Source organism: Telopea speciosissima, chromosome 5 (assembly GCF_018873765.1).
Source record: "Telopea speciosissima isolate NSW1024214 ecotype Mountain lineage chromosome 5, Tspe_v1, whole genome shotgun sequence".
Taxonomy (NCBI): Eukaryota; Viridiplantae; Streptophyta; class Magnoliopsida; order Proteales; family Proteaceae; genus Telopea; species Telopea speciosissima.
This window is the reverse complement of record NC_057920.1, coordinates 722,080-744,498: the sequence shown is the minus strand read 5'-3', so window position 1 is coordinate 744,498 and position 22,419 is coordinate 722,080. Positions and strand designations below refer to the sequence as shown.

The 22,419-nt window shown below is 40.6% G+C and overlaps 1 protein-coding gene across 2 annotated transcripts in view; it reads left to right on the top strand.

Moving 5' to 3' along the window:
• The window catches only part of LOC122662368 (protein MICRORCHIDIA 2-like), a 72,521-nt gene that overhangs the window by 42,207 nt on the left and 7,895 nt on the right, over positions 1-22,419 (top strand). The window contains exons 7-14 of one of the 2 annotated variants that reach the window (XM_043857983.1): positions 791-869; positions 966-1,094; positions 8,892-8,990; positions 14,623-14,730; positions 14,832-14,982; positions 15,918-16,009; positions 16,164-16,215; positions 16,294-16,405. In XM_043857983.1, the coding sequence (XP_043713918.1) occupies positions 791-869; positions 966-1,094; positions 8,892-8,990; positions 14,623-14,730; positions 14,832-14,982; positions 15,918-16,009; positions 16,164-16,215; positions 16,294-16,405 (822 nt within the window). The remainder of the gene's footprint in view (positions 1-790; positions 870-965; positions 1,095-8,891; positions 8,991-14,622; positions 14,731-14,831; positions 14,983-15,917; positions 16,010-16,163; positions 16,216-16,293; positions 16,406-22,419) is intronic. The other variant, XM_043857982.1, reaches the window with a different exon arrangement.

The following is a 22,419-nucleotide window of genomic DNA, read 5'->3' as shown; positions in this document are numbered from 1 at the left end:
GACCTATTACATTGAAAACCCATGGGATCAAAGGCCCAGCATCTCTATAACCCAACCCTAGACTTATTTCTAAGGAAAGAAGCCCAGTTTGGTGATAAACCTGCATCAGCACCTTATCCTAGGGCAAATAGGCTCCCCTTCTTTATGATTTTGCTGAGTGAGACATATATCCATGACCATGACCACTAATCTATGTTGAGTGGATAGGATCTCCTCTGGTATCACCTTACAGTCCTTACATAGTAATCTATCAGACCTTCTAGTTAGAAAAAAATCTATTTGGCTACTATGATGCCCACTTTTATAGGTAACTATATGCTCCTCCCCCTTTTCAAAATAAGTGTTTACAATGGATAAATCATAGGTGACAGAAAAATGTAAAACTAAGATCCCCTCTTCATTCAAAAGGCAGTGCACGAGGCTTCCGCCACTGCTGGTTCTTGGGAAGGGTTAGAATGTATACAGCCTTAACCCCCGCTTTGCAGAGAGGATGTTTCCTGAGTGTCGAACCCATGACCACTTGGTCACAATGGAGCAACCTTACCATTGCACCAAGGTCCACCCTCCTAGATTCCCTCTTCATTCCTCTCGCCAAAACCATAACCTCCATGAACACCTTCATATCCTCTACAGTCTCTCCCAACATGTCCATTCAGATCACCCCCTATGATAATCTTTTCTCCTTGGCCAAAACGTAGCACTAAATCATTTCTTTTTGATTGATAAAGAACAAAATATTATTGAAGTCTTCGATGGTCTCTAACTTCTCTGTGATAATCTTTTTCCCTAGCCATGTAACACAAAGCGTTGGTCTTCTCTCGTATACCTTTTTGAGGAGAACTGGGCAGGACGATGTGATTGTTCCCATGGTACTTTTCTTCTTAATTTTGAGTATCCTGTTTGAGCCTTAGCACAAACATATATATATTTCTTTTTTCATTCTAGTTTGTCTGCTGGTAATACAGGTCGATTTTGAACTATCTGAGCAGCGAATGGAACCAATAATTTACAGCTCACAAGATGATTGGGATACTGACTTACAAATTATTCTTGGGTGGTCTCCGTTTGCATCCAAAGAGGAGCTTATGCTACAGGTTCTTTGGAAGACATGCAGCCTTACTTCTAGTTGATATTAGTGTCTTTTTAACTTTGTTTCTGTTACATTCTAAAACTTTCAGTTTCTTTCGTAAAATTTTCAGTGCTTGTGTTGTCTGGTCCTCCTTTGTGCTTCTTAAATTATATAATTTGAAGTTTTTTTTTTTTTTTTTTTTTTCATGTGGTGTTGATCTTTAGGATCAATTGCTTGTGGCTGTCCTGCTTCCAAATAGTAGTTTCTTTATTGCTCAAACTACCTCAGAATTGTTATCCTTCGTAACTTCAATATATGCTTGCTTGTGGATGATTGCTATTTTCTCCTGTGATAGTCACTACTATTTTCTTGATGTAACCCAAATTTTGACTCTTTGGGAAGTCTTAAGATCATCCTCTTGAGTGATTTATTTCTTGGTGTTGAACTGGTGATTATATGCTGACTTAATTATGTTAAGGGGTGTCGTCGTTTTTTTGCAATTATAGTAATAAAATGGTAGTAAATTGTTGTTTTTATAGGCGTCGGGCTTTTTATTCTCACTATCAACCCATAAACTCATGACCTTGGGATGCCTGAAAATTTATTTATCAAATTGAGTAAGTGATAACCTAAATGCCAGAGGTGGGCTGGATTCCACTACTTTAAAAAAAATCATGATGAAGAATAAAGCAAAAAGCTAAGCCAACTATCTAGCAATCTGGAATACCACTGGCTCAGTAAGTCAACGTCATCAAATAGTGCAAGCTTGATTTCTTATTGTAACTGGTCCATGTGAAAAATTCACTGAGACATTTAGTGTAAGGCTGTGAGTGAAGGCTGTCCAAAACCGAATTCTCTTCCCTCTTAAGTGTGAGAGTGGCAAGCTCTCGGTTGATTAAGCAGTTTCTAAGCTTCTTCCAGTGATGTCATATGGTTCAAGATGGCTGAAAGTTTGCCTTGAATAAGCTATCTGTAAAGAATGAAATTCAACCTCAAGGACAAAATTGTTTTAGATCTCTATGTAGCTCCAGACCATCATTCAGTAAGAGAACATCAGACAATTCAGTAGTGCATCTACCTAGAAGCATTATGTTCTATAGTCCAAATTCACTGGTGGGCCCTGGGATTCCTCATGACAAGCCATCCGTATTCAGTCTTAACGTATCTGTTATTCTTCTCTGTCCATCTCATCGGTTGAGCTCTCAATTGAGGTCCATTTCTATCAAAGATGCTGTTGTAATATGGGTTCAAGGGTAGAATTGTCCTATTGGTAATTTTGTCCTTGTACCAATTCCAGAATGTTCTTCTTTACATTATAAATAAAGATGGCTGTAGTCACTCTGACTCAAGCCAGTATTCACGGAATTCAACATGGCATCAGGGCCAAAAATATTCCAGGAATATGGGAATTAAATATTTTCCTTTTTTTCCCTTTTTTTTTATCTCTATTTCTCTTCTTCGTGATTCTGCCCCAAGGACAGCCACCACCGCCAGCCTCTTCCACCTTCCGCCAACACTCCGCCACTACTGCCAGCCCTCCTCCGCCTTCCGCCAACCCCTCCACCACCTACTGCCACCTCTGCCAGGCCCCGCAGGCCTCTCCACCACCTTCCACAGCCCCGCCAGCCCCCGCAGACCTCTCCACTACCTTCCGCCACCTCCACTATCCCCGCAGGCCTCTTGCCTCCCCCCTTTCTCACGAGAGGTTCTCTCACCTTGCCCTTTTTTTGCTCCCACCCTTGGTGAGTTGACTCCCACCGAGGGTCCTTTTTTTCCCTCCTTATTTTCTGATTTTTTTTTGGAGGCTTTGAATTTTTGGTTCCTGTGATTTTTTTCCAGCCACCATACTGGACGTTTCGGAGATCACTTCTGCTTCCTCTAGTCCTGATGGTTCGTCGCAATGTGACTTTATTCCGTTTCCGGTGATTCCCATCAAATTAAATGGCAGTAGCTATATTTTGTGGTCTCGTTCTTGCTTGTTCACAATTGGTTCTTGTGGTCTTTCTGGCTACATCACGGGCACTCATGTCAGGCCTACCAAGGCTGGTTTTGCATAGGATCGATGGATGCATTTTAATTTCTTGGTCATGTCCTATATGGTTAATTCCATGGACCAAGAAATTGCCGGGCGTTACCTTCTCCTTGATACCGCTGCAAAAATATGGAAGACAGCCCAGGATACCTATTCTCAGGTTGGGAATGCCGCCCAATGCTATGAACTCCGTTAGAAGATCCATTCTACCAAGCAGTTGGAGTTGTCCGTTTCTCAGTATTATAGTAAAATGTGCACTATGTGGAAGCAGTTGGATTTTCTGGGTACCTTCACTGCAACCTGTGATGTTGACGCCACAACTTTCCGGAAGTGGGAAGATGGTTTGAGGGTCTTTGATTTTTTGGCTGGCCTCAACATTGAATTTGATCTGATCCGGGCCAATATTCTGAATCGTGATCCTCTGCCTACACTTGAGCAGGCCTATGCGATTCTTGAGGCTGAAGACAGTAGACGTACAACCATGGTTAATTGGTTACCCCCGTCACTTAGGAATGATTGGCCCTTATTTCTAGCTTCCAATCAGCTTCCCGTGGGAATTCTTCCCGTCCTGTTCCTGGTGATAGGACATCTGGTGATCGTCCCCCCTATTAAATGTGATTATTATGGAAAGGAATGGCACACAAAGAACCGATGTTGGAAGCTCCATGATCGCCCTGCAGATACTTGTGGGCGCGGAAAGGGTGGTTCCAATCGGCCTACTAACTCCTGTGCGAATCAGGCATCTACTGAAGAGCAGCTTGATCAATCTCTTTCCCAAGTTGTGGCTGAACTGCAAAGTCTACGGGGTATGGTGACTCGATTGGACACATCTTCGACATCTGTATCTCCTTCAATAGCTGCTTTGGCTATTTCTCTGCCTTCCAATCCCACTACCACTTCCTCCACAAGTATTTCATTTGGTGGGAGCTTCACCTCAGTCATACCCGATTCTTGGGTTATTGACTCAGGGGCAACCGACCATATGACAGGTTCTTCCTCTCTTTTTTTAAAATATTCCCCTTTATTTGGTCATAATAAGGTCTGTGTTGCTGATGGGTTTCTTTCTCCCATCTCGAGAAAGGGATCTGTGCGGTGCACCTCCTCTCTTTGCCTTTCATCTATATTGCATGTCCCTAAATTTTCTACTAGTTTGCTTTCCATTAGTAGCTTGACTAGGGATTTAAAATGTAAAGTGACCTTTTTTCCAACCCATTGTTTGTTCTAGGACTTGGCAACGGGCAGTACGATTGCATGTGGTAAGGTGTTGGTAGTCTGTACGTGCTTGAGGGTTCTCCGACAGCCTTGACATCCCAGCCTGCACCTTCTAATTCTGATTCAGCATTGTTTGAGGTGAATAATTGGCATCGTCGTTTGGGCCATCCACCATTAGGGGTTTTATCTGTTCTATTTCCTAGAATATTAAAGCGTTGTAATCCAAATAATTTTTCTTGTGATGCTTGCAATTTGGCAAAGCAAACTCGGAGTGTTTATCCTATTTATGATGATAGATGTATGAGTCCATTTAGTTTGATACATTCTGATGTGTGGGGCCCTGCCCGATGTGTGTCTACTTATGTATTTCGATGGTTTGTTACCTTAATTGACTGTTACAGTCGAACCACTTGGGTCTACTTGATGCATAGTAAGAGTGACGTTTTCACCTGTTTCACACTATTTCATAAGATGGTCCAGACCCAGTTCGATGCCAAGGTGAAAATTCTCCGATTGGACAATGGCAAGGAATACATGGATGGTGCCTTTCGCTCATATTTAGATAGCCATGGAATCATCCATCAGACTTCTTGTGTGGATACTCCTGCTCAAAATGGAGTGGCTGAGCGCAAGAACCGACATCTGTTGGAGATTGCTCGTTCTCTTATGTTTGCTATGGCTATTACTCCTTGTTTCTGGGGTGAAGCTGTCCTTTCAACAACTTATCTTATCAATCGGCTTCCCTCACGGGTCTTAAGAGGTCGCTGCCCATTGGAGATTCTGTTGGGGACCTTCACGTTTGTTGTGCCCCCTAAGGTTTTTGGCTGTGTGGTGTTTGCCCGAAATCACCATGTACACGGTAAGTTTGATCCTAAAGGGCTGTGGTGTCTTTTCCTCGGCTACTTGGCTACCCAAAAGGGGTATAAATGCTATCATCCTCCTACAAGGAAATTGTTTGTCACCATGGATGTAGTGTTTTGGAAATCTGAAGCCTACTTTAAACAGCCGGTACCTCAGCAGGGGGAGATTCTAAGTGATGAAGAGGTCCCGCTGATTGCTCCTCTGGATGTTGATATACCTACTATAGAGGATGACTTTGTTGAACTGGAAGATGGGATTACAAGTCAGGAACAAGTAGTGGGACAGAATGAGCAACAACAAACACTCCAGGGGGAGAACAATGTGAAGACTTAATTTCGTGGAACTGATTTTTCTTCTCATGGCCCTCGGTACAAAGAGACCACCACCACTGATCGTACACAATCAGCACCTGCTCCTAGTCATCTTCCTGGTAAGCTTCCTCCTGATCCAGTCTTGATTTACCCATTTCTATTCGGAAACCAAAGTGGAGTTGTACACAACATCCTATTTCCAAATTTGTGTCATACAACTCTCTAACTCCTTCATTCCATGGCTTTGTGTCTTCATTATCCTCGGTTACCTTCCCTAACAATTGGCCGGAAGCAATAGCCGAACAGAAATGGAAGGATGCGATGAACAAAGAAATGCTTGCCCTTAAGGAGAATCAAACCTGGGATTTGGTGAATCCTCCACCAGGAAAGAAACATGTAGGCTGTAAATGGGTCTTGGTTGTGAAGCACAAGTCAGACGGCTCAGTGGAAAGATATAAAGCATGGTTAGTTGCCAAAGGGTTCACTCAAACCCAAGGAATTGACTATCAAGAGACCTTTGCTACCGTAGCAAAGATGAATACTGTGTGAGTCATCATTTCTTGTGCTATGAATCAAGGTTGGGATCTCCAATAACTTGATGTGAAGACTACCTTCCTGCATGGAGACTTGGAAGAGGATGTTTACATGGAGATGCCTCTTGGTTTTGCTTCTTTAGAGACTCCGGGAAAGGTATGCAAGTTGAAGAAGGCCTTGTACGGCCTAAAACAGTCACCAAGGGCTTGGTTTGGTCGCTTCCATAAGGCCATGATTGCATATGGGTATGGGCAGAGCAATGCTGATCACACCTTGTTTGTTAAAAGGGTGGGACAGCAAGTGACAATTTTGATTGTCTATGTTGATGATATAGTAATCACGGGCAGCGATACACGGGAAATTCAGAAGTTGAAGACTTATCTGAGCACCGAATTTGAAGTCAAGGATTTGGGGAAGTTAAGGTATTTCTTGGGGATTGAGGTTGCCTATTCAGCCAAGGGCATATCTCTCTCCCAAAGAAAGTATACCTTGGATTTATTGAAAGAAACAGGGATGCTTGGTTGTAAACCAGCAGATACCCCTCTTGAGCCCAACACACACTTGAAGAGTAAGGAAGGTGACCTGGTGGATAAGGGTAGCTATTAGAGGTTAGTTGGCCGGTTGATATACCTCTCACATACCTTGCCAGATATTACATTTGCTGTGAGCATCGTGAGTCAATTCATGCATGATCCTTACTCCTCTCACTTGGAGGCAGCATACAGAATACTTCGGTACCTAAAGTCATCTCCTAGAAAAGGGGTCTTGTAATCTCCACATCGTCATCTCCGGATAGAAGTATACACTGATGCAGATTGGGCCGGAAGTCCTGATGATAGAAAGTTAACTTCCGGATATTGCACATTTGTTGGAGGAAACTTAACTACTTGGAGAAGCAAGAAACAGGCAGTTGTGGTTCGATCTAGTGCTGAAGCCGAATTTAGAGCAATGGCACAAGGTATTTGTGAACTTCTCTGGCTCGAGGAACTTCTTCAAGATTTGGGTATGCATGCTGATTTTCCAATGCGACTCTACTGTGACAACAAGTCTGCAATCAGCATTACTCACAACCGGTCCAACATGATCATACCAACCATGTTGAGATTGACTGACATTTTATCAAGGAAAAATTGGAGCAAGGAATTATTTGTATTCCATTTATTCAGTCCAGTGAGCAGCTGGTTGATATCCTTACCAAAGGAATTAGTAGTAAGCTATTTTGTCCTATAATTAGCAAGTTGGGCATGTTCAACATGTATGCTCCACCTTGAGGGGGAGTGTTGTAATATGGGTTCAAGGGTAGAATTGTCCTAGGGGTAATTTTGTCCTTGTACCAATTCCAGAATGTTCTTCTTTACATTATAAATAAAGATGGCTATATCACTTTGACTCAAGCCAGTATTCACAGAATTCAACAGATGTTTTATAATGTATATTCCACTATTGAGCTTTATTTGGTCAAGATGAGGTTATCCACATCCCTCAGCCACCTTATCATTTTTTTTAATTGGGCTAGTCTTTGTCCTTGCACCAGTGGTTTCTAACAAGATCTCAAGGAGATAAAGAAAAGAATTAAAGAGGTGAGCAAGTAACCTACAGATTTTTTCAGTTGCACAACCATAGCAGTTGCTGTTTTATGGTTGGGTTTTGCAAGATCAAATGCCTAATAAGATTGAAGCCCAAGCACGCTACCTTGGTGTAACAAGTTTAATGTTCTATATTTTTCGTGTTGCAGCATCTACTCACTTCCATAGGGATTCCTAGCTTTTGTAGGTCTAAATGTTGGTTTAGCCTATCTTGCATTGCCTCCCAGATAAAAAGTAAAAATAACCACCTTCGTCAGATGATATCTCGGACATGTCTTTTTCTATCAATTGATTCTATGGTCCCAAGATGAACTTTCATGCCAGGCAGAAGTGGAGAAATTACCTGAGAAGATTATTGGAGCAGGACCTTCGTAGCCAACCCCAAATGTTTGGAAATACTTGGGATAAGACTTAGTGAGTTGAATTCTGTTTGGTGTCTAAACTATATTATCTTCTAGCTCTGAATCAAAAACCATAAAATGGGAATACTATTAGAAATATGATCAAAGAAATTGGTTATTACAGTTTACTCCTGAGAAAATATCCTTCAGTACGATGGCATGATCCTTGGCGTGTTGGTGAAGTGCTCACTTGCTGAACTCTTGGTCACAGGTTCAAGTCCTGGAAACAGCCTCTTTGGAAACAGGGGTAAGGCTGCGTACATTTGACCCTCCCCAGACCCTGCTAAACGCGGGAGCCTTGTGCACTGGGTACGATCTTTTTTTGTTTTTACGGTGGCATGATCCTGATATTGAGTAATTAAAGGGAGATTTGTAATCTATGCACAATGAAAAATAACAAGGGTATTCAGTTGGGTTATATTAGCATGAACTTCCCAGTGGTCTTTAGCTTACCATTGGACCTCGAACCAACCTTTTCTTTTGTTTGATAGAAATGGTTTTTCTTTTGGGAATAAGGGGAAAGAGGAGATGATAAAAGAAGGGTTGATAAAAGAGGAGAAGGATTACTTAGAAAACCTTGAGAAAAAACTAATCCAAAAAAATGTTGAAATGAAATATTTGAAAAGGAAAATTTTCAAGCAGACCCCACTAATTGCTATGAAGAACTTGTAGTTAGTTTCTTTTTACAGGATATATAGAATGAGGTTGCTCAATTTTTTGTGTTTTGGTTTCCGTTCTTTCTTCCCCCCTGATTTTTGGGTATTATTGTAGTTCCTGATTTTACCATATCTTGGTTTTGAATACTATTGGGTAAAATTTATTTCTGATCTTGGTCAATGTGCCTAATCTACTGTTACCTTAACTGTTTTGTTTTGCACTTTTCAGTTTGAGGATATTGGACCTCATGGAACCAAGATAATAATATTCAATCTCTGGCTTAATGATGATGGGATGCTTGAGCTGGAATTTGATGAGGATGAGGAGGTATATCAATACATGTTTTTCCCCCCTTTTGAGGCAACAAGATTTGATTATGTATAATTGTCATAATAGAAGAAAGAGTTAAACATCCAATATTCATATACAATCAAGGTTTAAAGAAAAAAAAATTCCATTCCTTGGCCACCTTGATGAAGATTGACATGTACAAAGCCTTTGACTCCTTTAGGTGGGACTTCATTTTTAAGGTTGTTGTTTAAGATGGCCTTTCACCAGTGTTCGTCAATTGGATCCATCACTGCATCTCCTCTCCATACTTCACAGTGTTGGTCAATGGGAGTCCGACGGGTTACTTTGCCTCCTCTGTGGGTATTCCTCAGGGATGTCCTCTTTCTCCATTCATCTTCACCCTTGCTCTCGAACCGCTCTCTAGAAGCATCCAGTGATGCACAGATCAGCAGTCCATCTCTCCCATCCCAAAGTGCAGGCTCTCAAGCTTTCCCATCTCGCCTTCGCGGATGATCTCATTATCTTCTCCAAAGCTAAGATTGTCTCTCTTGAGACCATTATGTTCTGCTTATAACATTTTGAGGATTTGTCGGGCCATCATATCTATCCTAAGAAATCTCTCTTGTTTTTGGTTGGGGTCTCTGATGTTGACAAGGTTAATATGATTGAGAAGACAAGGTTCTCCATTGGCCCCTCCCAGTTAAGTACTTGGGCTTGCCTTTGATTACGGCCAGGTTGACAGTGCATCACTACGCTCCTTTGTTAGATCTTATTCGTAAGAAGCTTTAGCTTTGGAAATGCAAGCTTCTCTCTTATGCCGGTCGCTTTGAGCTGATCGAATCAGTCCTTTAGTCATCCTATAGCTATTGGTCTAGTATTTTTGGTTTGCCTCAATCCACCATCCAGGAAATGGAATCCCTCTTGTTTGCTTTCCTTTGGAAAGGATTTGAATCATAGTTGTCACGGCGTCACGGTGATCCAAGTCGGTGGGGGGGGGTGTCTGATCGATATATCGACACGTCACCCACCATGGCGTTGCCATGGCGATCATGTCGACCATGGCAGAATTGTAATTAAATCCAAAGTTGAATGGCAAAGTTGAATGGCAAACTAGTAGATAAATCAAGATTTATAAGAGCAATGGCAGAATTGTAATTAAATTCAAAATTGAATGGCAAAGTTGAATGGCAAACTAGTAGATAAATCAAGATTTATAAGAGCAATGGCCGAATTGTAATTAAAGTTGTAAAGGAGTGGCAGAACTGTAATTTAATGGAGTTAAAGAGAAAACTGAATGGGCTAAACAGAATAGCAATAGAGTATATAGGGGGTTTATATAAATAATATAAGTTCTTGCAATTTTAAAGACCTAATGTCTTCTTCAACCTTGCAATAACACGATAGAAAGAGAGGCGGTGAACTAGAGTAGTTCCAGCAGAGGAAACTCCTTATGAAGATGATTCTCCCCGCAATTTCTGGAACAAAATCGCAGCACCAAGGTCTGCCAATCCCAACGAGAAATAGCCCCAAAATTCTGCTGGCAACCGAATGGTGAGATCTGAAATCAGATCTGGCGGATGTCTTAGTTGCAGACTTGCAGGTTACTTCAAAAAATTGAATCTCATAGAAAGAGAGACTTTTGGATATGAAACTTCCAGGTATGGATTGCCTAAGAGAAAAGAACTTATGGATCAAATCTCAGAACGAGTCGATGTGTGTGTAAGGATCCTATGATGGCTTTCCAGAATCTGGTAGTACCGCCCAGAAAGAAAAAATTCAGAAGCCAAGTCTAAAATAGGAGATTTAGGGAAATAGGGAGTGGGTCTAAGGTTGGGGAAGAAACAAAAAATTAATGAAGAAGAAATCGAAGAGGGAAAGAGAGACAGGATGCCATGGCGTAGGTCGATATGAATATTTCTCCAGCGCCAGGACGCCATGGCGTCGCCATGGCAACTATGATTTGAATCCTCTAGATTCCTTCATCTTGCCACTTCTGATGCTTCTTGGATCTGACGCAAGAATTGAAGCTTCGGCTTATTCCTATCAAGGCTATTTCTAGGAAGCCAAATTGATGATGGTGCATCCACCTTCCTTTGGGTTGATCATTGGCATACCCTATGGGAGTCTTTCTCCACTCTGTTAGTGCTAGAACCATATATGGTTCAGTCCTTTCTAAGCAGTTGATGGTTGTAGACATCATTAGTCATGGTGATTGAGCCCGCCGCCCCTCCCACCCCACCGGGCGGCCATCTTCCTCTCCCTTGTTATCAGTTGTGTGGAATGCCTTGCCCCCTATCAGTAGAAAGCCTCAAGGTAGGGGTGACAATGTGATTTGGTTTGCGGCTTCTTTGGGCCTTTTCAGCTCCAAAATGGTTTGGGACTTCATCCAATCTCGTGGCTCCTTATCTCCTTGGCGCAAGCTTGTTTGGTTCAAAAGCCATATTTTTCGTCACAATTTATTGTTTGGCAGGCTCTCTCCAACTGCCTCCCAATGTAGTCTTTTCTCATCCACCTTCAGATCACTGTCACCCCTTCTTGCTGCCTATGTTGGAATGCTACGGAAGATGTGGACCATCTCTTCTTTGCTTGCCCCCTTTCCTCCTCACTTTGGAAAGCGGTCCTAGCAAAGTGTTGGCCAAGAAATCGAAGGATCCTTCCTTTTTAGAGAGAATGGATTTGAGTGGATATGACATTCGCCGGTATATCAATCTGTTCTACTGTGGGAAAGCTCACCTTTGGTGCTACCATTAACCATATTTGGATGGAGCATTACCTCAGGAAATGGTCCTCCAGCTCCAGATCCTTCCAGCAGATTTGGGACACCATCTCCTTTGACATCAGAAGCAATTTATCTTCAGTCACCTCTTATTGTAATGACTCCCCAAAAACAGACATTGTTGTGTCTTGGGGATTACCTCTCTCCATTTTGCAGCCCCCCTCCTCTGCTCTTTGAGGATTGGGTTTTGCTTGATTAGCATTGTTGTTCTATATTGTTTTTTCTTCTTTCCCGCTTTAGGGCCCCTCTGTATCTCTCTCCCTTTCGGTAATGAGTTTTTTATTCACCCAAAAAAAAGTATTGTAGCAGGTATCGTATTGAAAGGGTGGATTAGACAGTTCTAATACACTTTGGCACTGTTCAAGTCTTACTGTCCCTTCTAGCTCCTATTTTTATTTTTCTTAATGTTTTGATCAATAAGACCCCTGATTAATAATGTTATGAGGGTTTATTTCAGTAATTTAAAAAAAAATAATTTTGGACAAGTATGTCCCTGTTATTAGAGTTTAAGTTGTGGTTTTTTTGGTACCGCAAGTTAGGATTATGGCTGATGGTTGTTGGGCTTATAATATATTCTATTTTCTATTGTAATCAGTTGTTCTTTTTCAATCATTAATAGAAATTGCAGAGCAGCTGCTCTGTGCTCCTGTTTTAACCTAGTATATCTCTTGGTTTTCTTTGATTTTAACAAGAAAAATCAGAGAGGACTGCGACAGTGGTTGAGTCCTTAATGTTTCCCCTGCTTTAATATGGCCAGTTGCTGCTTTCAGGACAGGAGCAAGCTCCTTCAAAAGCTTCTCAATCCAGTCCTGGGGACTGAGCAAAGGCAGTTATGTAGCTTTGGGACTTCTAAATTTGAAGACTCCTACAGTCCTACTCTCCTTTATACTGCACATTATGACATTACAATATTTAGCTTCCATTTAATCTAGTCTTGGCTCCAAATCTGAGAATACTGAATGCTTCTTCATCTCTTGTTGCCTAACATCATGTATTATTGCTTACCATTAGAATGCTCATGCCTATAGCATTTCTCTTCTGAGCACAACCATTGGATGCAGATGAAGTGTCATGCCTATAGTGTGCTTTGAGCACTGTTAAAGTGTATCGTGGTCTAGTATGGTGTACGGTGTACCATTGTATGCTGTATGGTGTACCATGGGATAGTAATTGAGTTGTAACTAGATTAGGTCTTTACTTGTTATTTACCTTTCTAGTTATAAATTTATAATTCTCCATTGTAAATCATGGAAAAAGAACTTGGTCGAAAACGACTGAAACCACCGAGATATCTCGGTTTCGCAAGAAACCAAGACGAGACAGAGTGGGAGTTTAAAAAGTTAAAGGTTTCAGTTGGTTTCGACTGGTTTCGGTCGAAACTAGTTGAACCAAACCAAACCATGACTTAAAAGTAACAAGTTTCGATTGACACTAGCCATTTCTTGAAAGTTTTGATCGAAACATAGGAGAACTCGGTGGTTTCGACACAGGGAGTGGGCGTTTGGCTAAAAAGTGTGGATTTCTTTGCATATTTCCTTCGTTTGGTGCATCTACAACCTACATCAACTCTCTTAATACAGTGTGTGAACCTCTCTTCTCAAAGGTAATAGTGTTATTGTCCCAAAAATCAATTTTTTTGTATGACACTATCGAGTACATGGTAGAATTTGTTGAATTTAATATATGTTAGTGTCCTTGGCCCGATCTACGATTCTGCGGAGTCGGATCAGCATCATTTGCTGGGTATGAACCGTATGGTGGTGGATATACTGCTGGACCATCCTTCGAGAACACCGGTTCATATGGATATTGGAGTGGTCATGATACATCTGCTGCTAGATATGGATATGGGGATGGGTCGAGGGCTAGGTCATCCTTTGTCGACAGTCTCTTCGGGTATCCATCCCAACCATGTGTGTCGGCTCCCACTTCTTACAGTCATAGTGAGCCCTTCCCTAGGTTGGGATATTTTATACAAGTTGATGATGGGGCTTATAGATGGGCAGTTATGGACTATCAGAGCAATTGGGCCCAAAGCATGTCATGGGATACATATGTGGTACATTCAGAGGAACGGCTCCAAAATATTCAGTGGTACGCAGCTCGTGGGTTGGACCCACCAAGAAACTCCGCATGGAATTGTGCAAGTATTGACTATTGAGTACCTTTTATTTTTATTTGGATAACATGTATTATTCAGTGTTCTTGTACTTTAACTTTATGTGAACTAAGTATTTGTAATACCAGATTTAGTGTATCCTTCAGCGTATACTAGGAAACTTGGGTCAATAACCACAAGTACCATTTTGAGTGTTTTTTTTTTAATTTTATGAAAATAGTTCATGCATTGTGTTTAGAATGTAAAAAATAGGCTGTATAAAAAAAATCAGCCCTAAAAAACCATTTATGGCCCTCGAAACCATAGTAGCGAGTTGGCTGGGAAAAAGTAGCAGGTTTCGACCATATCTTGTTTTCAGGCTGGTCGAAACCCGAGAGTTAGAACCTTGTTGTAAATCGTAATTAGACTTAACATTTTAGTATGATATCTACTCATAGCTAAGGACTTGATCTTATATAATAAGGGACTAGACCATGATGGGAATTCAGTCCATCGTGTTCTAACTTTTTCTCCATCGCTTTCCTCTTCTTCTTCTTCATCTCTCCTCTTTTCAAGCTTGGTGAGTGCTGATTGCAGGTTTCTCTGCTGCTACAAGCACCATGTGGATGGTGCTGCAAGTATGTATTTTGATTAGAAATGTAATGTTGTCTTTAAATGTAAGAATTTAATTTATAGTTAGTTCTGCATAATGTGGCATTGAGAAATAATGTCAAACATACCATTTACTAATTTTAGTTATTTGTTTTTTCCCTAATTTTAATTTCTATCTATAGGATATTCGTTTGAGAGATGAAGATATCTGTGGAGGTTCAGGAAATGCAGCTAAGCATAGTAGATTAGTTAGGTCCCTCATACCCTACCGCATTCGCTTTTCACTAAGGGTGAGTTTTTAATTTTAATCTTTTATTTGTTTTCCATGCCGACCGGCTTATACATCTGATGCATCCTAATGACAGTGATAAAATAATTTACTTTTGTTCAGACATATGCTTCAATTTTGTATCTCAGAAGATTCTCAAATTTCCGTATTCTTTTAAGGGGAAAGTCTGTTCAGCAGTTGGATATTACAGATGAGTTGAATTTTCCAAAGGTGGTGAAGTATAAACCACAATTGGGGATTGCATCAAAGGAGGTAAGAAAGTAAAGTGAAACAAAGAAACTTCTTCATCTTCTTGTTCTGCCATCTCATCTTGCATTAGAAAATGTTCATCATGTTTCTGCTACTTGCATGATTAGTTGATTTAATTGAGAAACTTCATAATGTAGGTTTGGGTTTTTAGAAAAGAAGGAAAAGGAAATGAAGAGAAGACAGCAGAAGAAGAAAAATAACAAGAGATATAGCATAAGAGATAGAGAATTGGCTTCTCATTCTCCAAAGTGATATCTGTATGCTGAGGAAAGAGAGTAAAATAATGCCCTTAAGTTTATACCGTAAACCATCAAGGTTAGAAAAGATGATATAATACCCAAAATACCCTCACATGAGGGTGCATGTATAACCCCATGTCTCCAGCTTGCTTACAAGTGGAAGTATACATCCCCTAGTATCCTAAAGGATAACATAATGTCACCAGGGAGATCAAGTGGAGTCATAAGTCATAACTCAAAACTACATAATTTACAATAGTGTCATTCCTAACCATACCAAAAAGTCTGCCTTCTGTTCATTTCTCTGTGAAGAGAGGGAGATATTAATCCAATCTTCTACATCCCCAGTGCTTTGTATTCCTATTAATTGCACTTCAACAGGGAGCTGATTGCATTCATGTAAATCCATAAGAACCTATAGAAGAAATAGCACGTGTTCGGTTGTTCCATCTTTTCTTGAACTCTCCATACCACACTGTCAAGATCATGAAGTAGTATTATATTGGAACAGTTCCAACTGCAATGGCTGGGATTGGTAAGGGCACATATGGTATTCACCGTATATCAAATTTGCTTTGCCTTTTTCCAAGGGCTGGCCGTCCCTTTTTTTTTTATAAATTTAATTCTATTTATGGTGAGTTGGCATCTTTCTCTCCTTTATATTTCTGCACATTACAAAATCTAATGTCATGTGGGCTTTAGGTTTTAGTGGAGACAACTATTGGGTTTATTAAAGATGCTCCCCTGCCGATTTCTGGGTTCAACGTCTACCATAAAAATCGACTCATCAGGGTATGCTCCATTAATGACTAAAATTATGATATTTATTATTGTCTTTCCACTGGGTTTGTTTACTGCTAACTTGATGGGTGTCATCAATCTTTCAAAATTTTGGCATATGTTGTTCAAATAACCTTGGTAATGTTATAATATTCTGTTTTTTCAGCCCTTCTGGAAAGTAACTGGCGATGGTAGTTCCATAGGACAGGGTGTTATTGGTATGCGCTAGCTGCTACTATTGTCAAATATTTCCAAGAAATTCCTGTTATTTATTTATTCACCTTATATATTGCCAGGGTTTCTTGAAGCCAATTTTATTGAACCAGCACATGACAAACAAGACTTTGAAAGATCATCTCTGTTTATTCGGCTGGAAATTAAGCTTAAACAAATAATGAACGAATTCTGGTTTGCCTCCTCTTTATAACTTTTTCTCTTATTTTGGCTGAGGTTTCTTAGTTCATAGTATTTTGATGTGAGGAATTTGTAGTGAGATATAATGTATTCAGTTCTCTATAAGAGGATGACCATGAGGTAGGTATACATTCTCTGGTAGCTATGCTTGTGGGAGCTAGGAGTCACCATCTATTCATTTATGGGTAAAAGTGAACTGCCCATGCAAGTGGAAATTTAATAAGAAATAGAAGTAACAATTTCTATGTTTAAAAAAATAAAGGGGACTCCATGTAGTCAGTAATTGAAATTCCAAGGGACCTCCACATGAGTTGGATGATATTAATCAACCTATCTGTTTTTATCTTTAGCTTTTTTTATGGTTTGATGCACGAAATAGGACTGCAGACCAGTGTTTTGAAAGCGAAACCATTCCATCCATCAGCTGGCCAGGTCCGTTTGGTCATTGACCCAATGTGCAGAAGGAGCCAGACAGGATCATTGAAACTATGCAATTTTGTGGTGAATTGCCTGAGTTGGACTGTTGAAATTGTAACAACCCCAAACCCGGATAGGGTATAAGGTGCTGCCCTCATGGGCACTGATCAAATGATCGCCATTCACATTCACATATAAACCACAACTTCCATTTATAGCACATAACACAGCGGAAAACTTTGGAAACTGAAGTTAGGTTATACTACCAAATAACATATTCATATATATAAACACTGGTGGCCGATTACGATATTACAAAATAGAACATTCCACAACTTATTTTTACAAAAAAAAGTGTTCTATACATCTCATTGTATCAAATCCTCATATTCTATCCCTAAGATTAGTGCACCATGTGCATGCACAGCCCACAGTATCTGGAGCTGAACACACCTCTCCTCTGATCTTTTCATCTGAAAAATAACATTATAGATGGGGTGAGCTAACAGTTCAATGAGGAAATCATGTTACAATACATTCAAGTGTTCAACTGTTCATGTGCTTCATATCAGTGTACAAATACACCGGAAACAAGTATTTTATGGTAAGGTATTTCAAAACACTAGTCTAGTCATCATTTGTTAACTGCCATAAAATCATCATTTGTTAACTGCCATAAAACACTTCATATTACTGAGGACACGCCATGATCAACGGCTGTCATTCGTGTCTCTATACATCATCAGTCAGGCTGTTACGTATCGCTGTCGCCTGCTAGTAAACATTCCCAGACATATTGTTGCGTATAGCCGTCATATGCTGGGGCCACATCTGTAGTTGTGCCATTACGTATCGCCATCACACACCACCTGTTATGCCATTACGTATCGCCGTCGCATACTGGGAGAGGGATCTCTAATGGTGCCGCTACGTATCACCATCGCACAGCCCCCAATCATGCCGTTACGTATCGCTGTCGCATACTGGGAGAGAGATCCCTACTAGAGTTATCTCTTTCTCTTACATATAAGACTTCTCATTACTTTCATTCTATTTCATCACATCTCTTTTACATTGTCTCACTTTTCTTTTCTTTCATTAACATCACATACCATGTATGTGGAATTATTCATTTGTAACCATTTACGCATCTTTGCATCTTCACATTTCATTGTGGCATTCATTCAACCATGTCCTTATATTTCTCTACAAACATACATAATACATTCATAAACAATGCTCATTTCACAACTCTTATTCATGTTCTCATTTATCAATCAACTCGTACATGTATAGAGCAGTACTTGTAGCCCAACCAATGAAACAAACACATTGAACAATATACATATGACTCCACATTCATACAACAATACTAGTATGCTTCTCTCACATCCACAAAACCTTTACTATACACATCATACAGGTATACAACAATACATTATGTTTCCCTCACATCCATATTCATCTACATTTATACAATCCATCACAGCTCTTACATTCAATTATAAAACAGTGCTTAGATGTCCCCCTCACATCATTCTACTTATATATGTATAGTTATGTACATAAGCAATAGCCAATCATACCAATATACAAATACATACAGCCATATACATATCCCTCACCTTTGCCATCACTTTGGTAATATTTCTACACTTGGTGAACTTCCTGAATATATGTGAGTACTCCTTTGAGAAACTAAAGAAGCCCTTCAATTTCCTGCTCCAAATTACTTTCAATTCACCTGTACTAACTTCTCCAATACTTCCCCTTCTACTACAATTCCTCCTATGGTTAAGTAGAATTCCAGCAGTGGCTCAGAAAATCAGTAGCACCCTTCCAATCGAGCTATGAATTCCTCTTTAATTCAAGAGTTCTCTGACCCAATAGTCCAATGCCCTTTAATTGTTCTTTAGTTCATGGCTTCAGTAACACAACATGTAGATCCCCTAATTTCTCTTCTTTTCTCCTTCAAATTTCTTCTTTAATTTCTTCTTTTTCCTATGGCTTAAAAAACCAGAACTGAGCTACCTTTGATTTCCTCTTCCTCTTCTTTCTTTCTTCATTTCTCTAAGTCCAGAACTCAGCAAAAGACTGACCGATTCAAACCCTTAGCCTTTTTTTTGGGTGAATAAATAAATTCATTACCAAAAGGGAAGAGAAAAGAATTACAAGGGACCACAAAGGGGAATAAGAAAAAGACAGCCAGCCAAAGCCTTAGCTAAGGGAGGCTGGAGCAACAAAAGAAACATTTGAGAGACCCCAGGAATCAACAATGAGCTTGTTCCTTGGGGTGTCTAAACAATGGGAAGGAGGAGCTAGCGATAACTTTGCTTTAATTTCAAAGGAAATGGAATCCCAAATCTTCTGGTAAAATCGAGAATTGGAGGTCCATTTCTTGATATTGCATTCCATCCAAATATGGTTGATAGTTGCGTAAAAAGCCATCTTTCCGATCGAATCGCAAATAGAGGAGCCAGCAAAGGTCATATCAATCCAGATCCACTCTAGAGAAAGGGAGAATTCTTCGATGGGAAGGCCAGCATTTGCTCAAGATGCCCTTCCAAATGGCAGCTGCAGTAGGGCAATCAAAGGAAAGATGGTTCAAATCTTCAGCATTGTTCAAGTAAAGGCAGCAAGCAGGGGAGACTGAGATTTGTCGGCTGCGAAGAAAGGCTTGAGTTGGAAGACTGTTGGTGAAGACTCTCCAGGCCGTGAGGCAGTGACGAGGAATGTGACGCTTGAACCAAAGAAGCTTACGCCAAGGAACCAACGAGCCTTTCAAACAAATGAAATTCCAAGCCGCTTTGGAGGAGAAGGAGCTTGAGTTGTTTGATGACCAAGTAACACAATCACCTCTTGCCATAGGACTTCTTGGAATGGAAGGGAGCTCATTCCAAATAAGGTTAAGAGAAGGGGGTAGAGGTGGGGGGGGGGGGGGTGGGGGGGGGGGGGGAGCCCAGCCATCTTGATCAAGGATGTCAGCCACCAAGGAGAGCCTATAGAGACCCGAAGCATAAATGGTTCTCGGTGTGACCGAGTGGAGAAGAATTTCCATTGGGTGCCAGTGATCTAACCAAAGGTAAGAAGAGAGACCATCACCAATCTGGGAGCGAATGACCTGAAGCACCAGGTGGCGGCTAGGAAGAAATTTGCGCCAAACCCAAGAAGCATCGGATAAGGCTGAGGCAGTCCAAATAGAGTCCTGGCGCAGGGGCCCCGAATATATCCAATCAACCCATATACTTTTCTTTTTTGAGAAAATTTTCCAGATAAGCTTAATGATGCCCGCTAAGTTCACTTCTTTGATTCTTCTGATGCCTAAACCTCCTTCCTTCTTTGGGAGACACACGGCAACCCAGCTTAAGGGATGAAGGAATCGAGAGGAATCATTGCCCTTCCAGAGTAAAGAAGCCATGAGGGATTCCAAGGACTTGATAATGGGTTGAGGGAGACCATAAATACCAGACCAGTAGATGTATGATGCCTCTAAAACTGATTTGATAAGAACCAACCTGCCAGCATAAGAGAGAAGCTTGTCTTTCCAGAGTTGAAGCCCCTTCCGGATAAGATCCAATATAGGAGTGCTGTGGTGAGCAGAAAGCCTTGCCGGAATCAAAGGGAGCCCCAAATATTAGATTTGTAACTGGCCCTCATGGAAACCATATTTCTCAAGGAAGGCAATTTTGTCCATCTTTGAAACCCCAACAAAAAATAAAAAGAGACTCAGAGGGTTGATGCGCAGGCCTGAAAGCTCATGGAAATGCCGAAGACAGAGCAAAATGGACTCGAGGGAGGCAACCGAGGCCTTAGAGAATATCATCAGGTCATCCGCAAAGGCCAAGTGAGTAAGTTTGAGAGCTTTATACTTGGGCAGAGGAGAGATGAGCTGTTAATCAGTGCAAATTTGAATTTCTCTGGAGAGGACTTCCATCGCTAAAGTAAACAAGTAAGGGGAGAGTGGGCAGCCTTGCCGAATCCCCACAAAAGCTCCAAAATATCCTGTTGAGCTACCATTGACCAAAGCTAAGAACTTTGGGGAAGAGATGCAAGTGCTAATCCAGTAGACAAAAATCAAAGGAAATCCCATCTTAGTCATCACTTGAGCAATAAAGTCCCACCTTAGAGAGTCAAAGGCCTTGTGGATGTCAATCTTTATGAGAAAAGGAGCGTGGTTTTTCCTATCGAATCCTCTGACAATGTCATTACAAAGAAGGATGTTGTCAGAAATATTCTTGCCAGGGATGAACGCCGTTTGGTTTTTACTAACCAAGAGATCCACAACACTTTTGAGTCTTCGAGCAAGAACCTTGGCAATAAACTTGTAAGGCATGTTGCAGAGAGCAATGGGCCTGAAATCATTCATAGCAGTCGCTCCTTCTTTTTTCGGAATGAGACAAAGGAAAGTGTGATTGACTCCTTTGATTTGGCTAGGATTGAAGAAGAAGCTCTCAAGGGCAGCAATAAGATCTGATTTGATGATATCCCAAGAAGCTAAGAAGAATCCCATACTAAAGCCACCAGGACCCGGAGCACCATTCATCTTGAGGGAGTGAACAGCTTCTACAATTTCATCTTCTTTCGGAATGTCATTGGGCCACAATTTCAAACCCTTAGCCTTGTTTTGTCTAACTTAGGACTATTAGACAATATAATTAATTACTAATTAGTAATTCAATCAACTAATCTAATAACTAACTTAGATTAACAATGAGCTAACATGTTAATTACACTAACCCAATTAGCTTAAGTTAATCCAACTTAATCAGCACAGTTTGCTTGGTCAAACCCATCTCCAGCAACCTCCTCCTTCTAGGATATGTGGCAGTCCCTCCTATGCCACCTCAAGCTAAGGCATGCACATGGTGGAATTCCTCTATATCACCATGTGACCCAATGACATGCTGCCGACCTAAAGAATCCGCTAACCTAAACTATGACACCTTATTGCCATCACATCCTTGCATGAGCAAGGTGGCTGTTCTACTAAGCCACCTCCTTCCTTTGCTAGGTGGTTAGCCATGCTTTTCAACCTCCACTCTCACATGCACATGGTGGCAGCCCCTTGACTAACCATGTGGTCCAATAGGGAGCTGCCATAAAAAAAAATTCCACTAACACATTAGCCACCTATTAGCCTAACCTAATAAAAATCAATCGTAATTAACCATGCTTACCACTAAGCTGCCACCTCCTACATCCCTATTCACATAATAATATAAATTCAAATAACTCTTAATAATTCAATATAAAATCATATACACATTATATAAAATACAATCTTATGATAAATAAGAATATAATATCCAATACACTTCATATAACAATATTATATTGTCACAACTAAGAAACAATATTAAAATACTCCCAAGTATCATTTAAATATTATAGAAGAATCTAAAAGGATAACCACTGTATGATTGTGACAATGTAGAGATTAATAAACCAGCAATACAAGCAAGAGGAAGAAGAAGAAGAGGAAGAGAAGAGAATAGAAGATGAATAAACTCTGCAATAGAGAAAGGAGCAGAGTCGGGTGAGTCTTTCACTCACCCACTGATCCTATAAATATAAATATCTATTAAGTGATT